This window comes from Malurus melanocephalus, unplaced genomic scaffold (assembly GCF_030028575.1).
Source record: "Malurus melanocephalus ecotype Western Australia unplaced genomic scaffold, MMel_1.1 scaffold_2151, whole genome shotgun sequence".
Lineage (NCBI taxonomy): Eukaryota > Metazoa > Chordata > Aves > Passeriformes > Maluridae > Malurus > Malurus melanocephalus.
Window position 1 is genome coordinate 6285 of NW_026625383.1, and position 2285 is coordinate 8569.

The 2285-nt window shown below is 43.9% G+C and overlaps 1 protein-coding gene across 1 annotated transcript in view; it reads left to right on the forward strand.

The window, feature by feature from the left end:
- Positions 1-2285, forward strand: part of LOC130587619 (structural maintenance of chromosomes protein 1A-like) — a gene marked incomplete at both ends in the record, with an annotated part of 12605 nt that overhangs the window by 6280 nt on the left and 4040 nt on the right. Inside the window, 4 exons of the mRNA XM_057388596.1 lie at positions 43-180; positions 508-555; positions 1280-1327; positions 2167-2283. Coding sequence (XP_057244579.1) covers positions 43-180; positions 508-555; positions 1280-1327; positions 2167-2283 — 351 coding nt within the window. The remainder of the gene's footprint in view (positions 1-42; positions 181-507; positions 556-1279; positions 1328-2166; positions 2284-2285) is intronic.

Sequence of the window (2285 nt, forward strand, 5' to 3'; positions counted from 1 at the left end):
TTTTTCCCAAATCCTCACGTTTTTTCCCCGTTTTCCCCACAGGAGCAGATGAAGGCCAAGCGCAAGGAGGCCGAGCTGCGCCAGGTGCAGTCGCAGGCACACGGACTCCAAATGCGCCTGAAATACTCCCAGAGCGACCTGGAGCAGACCAAGACCCGACACCTGGCCCTCAACCTCCAGGTTTGGGGTGAAATCCCACAATTCTGGGAAAATTCCTGGTTTTTTTAGCGAAAATCCCACAGTTTTAGGGGAAAAATCCGCGGTTTTAGGGGAAAAATCCGCACGTTAGGGGAGAAATTCCTCGGTTTTTAGGAAGAATTTACTGGGTTTGGGGAGAAATTCCTGAGTTTTAGGGCGAAATTCCTTATTTTTGGGGGAAATTCCCAGGATTTTGGGAAAATTCTGCATTTTTGGGGAAAAAAATCGCGAGATTTGAGGTAAAAATCTGCAGTTTTGGGGATAAATCCTGGGATTTTGGGGCTCCAAATGCGCCTGAAATACTCCCAGAGCGACCTGGAGCAGACCAAGACCCGGCACCTGGCCCTCAACCTCCAGGTTTGGGGCGAAATCCCACAATTTTGGGAAAATTCTGCATTTTTAGGGAAAAAATCCTGGGATTTGGGGTCGTAATTTGCAGTTTTGGGGGAAAAATCCGCAGTTTATGGGAGAAAATCCTCCATTTTTAGGAGGAATTCTCCAGTTTTGGAGAGGATTCCTTGGATTTGGGAAGAAATTGCTGAGTTTTAGGGAAGAGGTTCCCATTTTTTGGGGGTAATTCCCAGGATTTTGGGAAAATTTTCCATTTTTTGGGGAAAAAAATCCCGAGATTTGAGGTCAAAATCCGCAGTTTTGGGGATAAATCCTGGGATTTTGGGGCTCCAAATGCGCCTGAAATACTCCCAGAGTGACCTGGAGCAGACCAAGACCCGGCACCTGGCCCTCAACCTCCAGGTTTGGGGTGAAATCCCACAATTTTGGGAAAATTCCTGTTTTTTTGGGGAAAAAAATCCCAAGATTTGGGGTCAAAATCTGCAGCTTTAGGGGAAAAATCCGCACATTAGGGGAGAAATTCCTCGTTTTTTAGGAAGAATTTCCTGGGTTTGGGGAGAAATTCCTGAGTTTTAGGGTGAAATTCCCCATTTTTGGGGGAAATTCCCAGGATTTGGGAAAATAACGCTTTTTTGAGGGAAAACATCTGCAGTTTGGAGGAAAAAATCCACAGTTTTGGGGATAAATCCTGGGATTTTGGGGACTCCAAATGTACCTGAAATACTCCCAGAGCGACCTGGAGCAGACCAAGACCCGGCACCTGGCCCTCAACCTCCAGGTTTGGGGTGAAATCCCACAATTTTGGGAAAATTCCAATTTCTAGGGAAAAAAATCCCGAGATTTTGGGTCAAAATCCACGGTTTCGGGAGGAAAAACGGCAGTTTTTGGGAGAAATTCCCCATTTTTTAGGAGGAATTTCCTAGGTTTGGAGAGAAATTCCTGAGTTTTAGGGAAGAGGTTCCCATTTTTGGGGGAAATTCCAGGAATTTTGGGAAAATTCTGCATTTTTTGGGGAAAAAAATCTGCAGTTTTGGGGAAAATCCCGAGTTTGGGGGTGAAATTTCTCAGGTTTTGGGAATTGAGGAGAGATTTTGGCATTAAGGGAGGGATTTTGGGATTCAGGGATGGATTTGGGGATTCAGGGAGAGGTTTTGGGATTCAGGAAAGGATTTTTGGGATTCAGTCCAGAATTTTTGGGATTTAATCAGGAATTTTTGGGATTTAATTGGGAATTTTTGGGATTCAGGCAGGAATTTCGGGATTCGATCAGGATTCTTGGGATTCAATCAGGAATTTTTGGGATTTTGGGATGGATTTTTGGGATTCAGAAATGGATTTTGGGATTTTGGAATAGATTTTTGGGATTCAGTCAGGAATTTTGGGATTCAATCAGGAATTTTTGGGACTTAATCGGGAATTTTTGGGATTTAATGAGGAATTTTTGGGATTTTGGGATGATTTTTTTGATTCAAACAGGATTTTTGGGATTCAGTCAGGAATTTTTGGGTTTCAATCAGGATTTTTGAGTTTCAGTTAGGAATTTTTGGGATTATCACCTTTTTTGGTGATTTTTTCGGTGATTTGGGGTTTTCACCCCATTTTTTCCCATTTTTCCAGGAGAAGTCCAAGCTGGAGAGCGAATTGGCCAATTTTGGGCCACGRATCAACGACATCAAACGGATCATCCAGGGCCGGGAGCGGGAAATGAAGGACCTGAAGGAAAAAATGAACCAGGT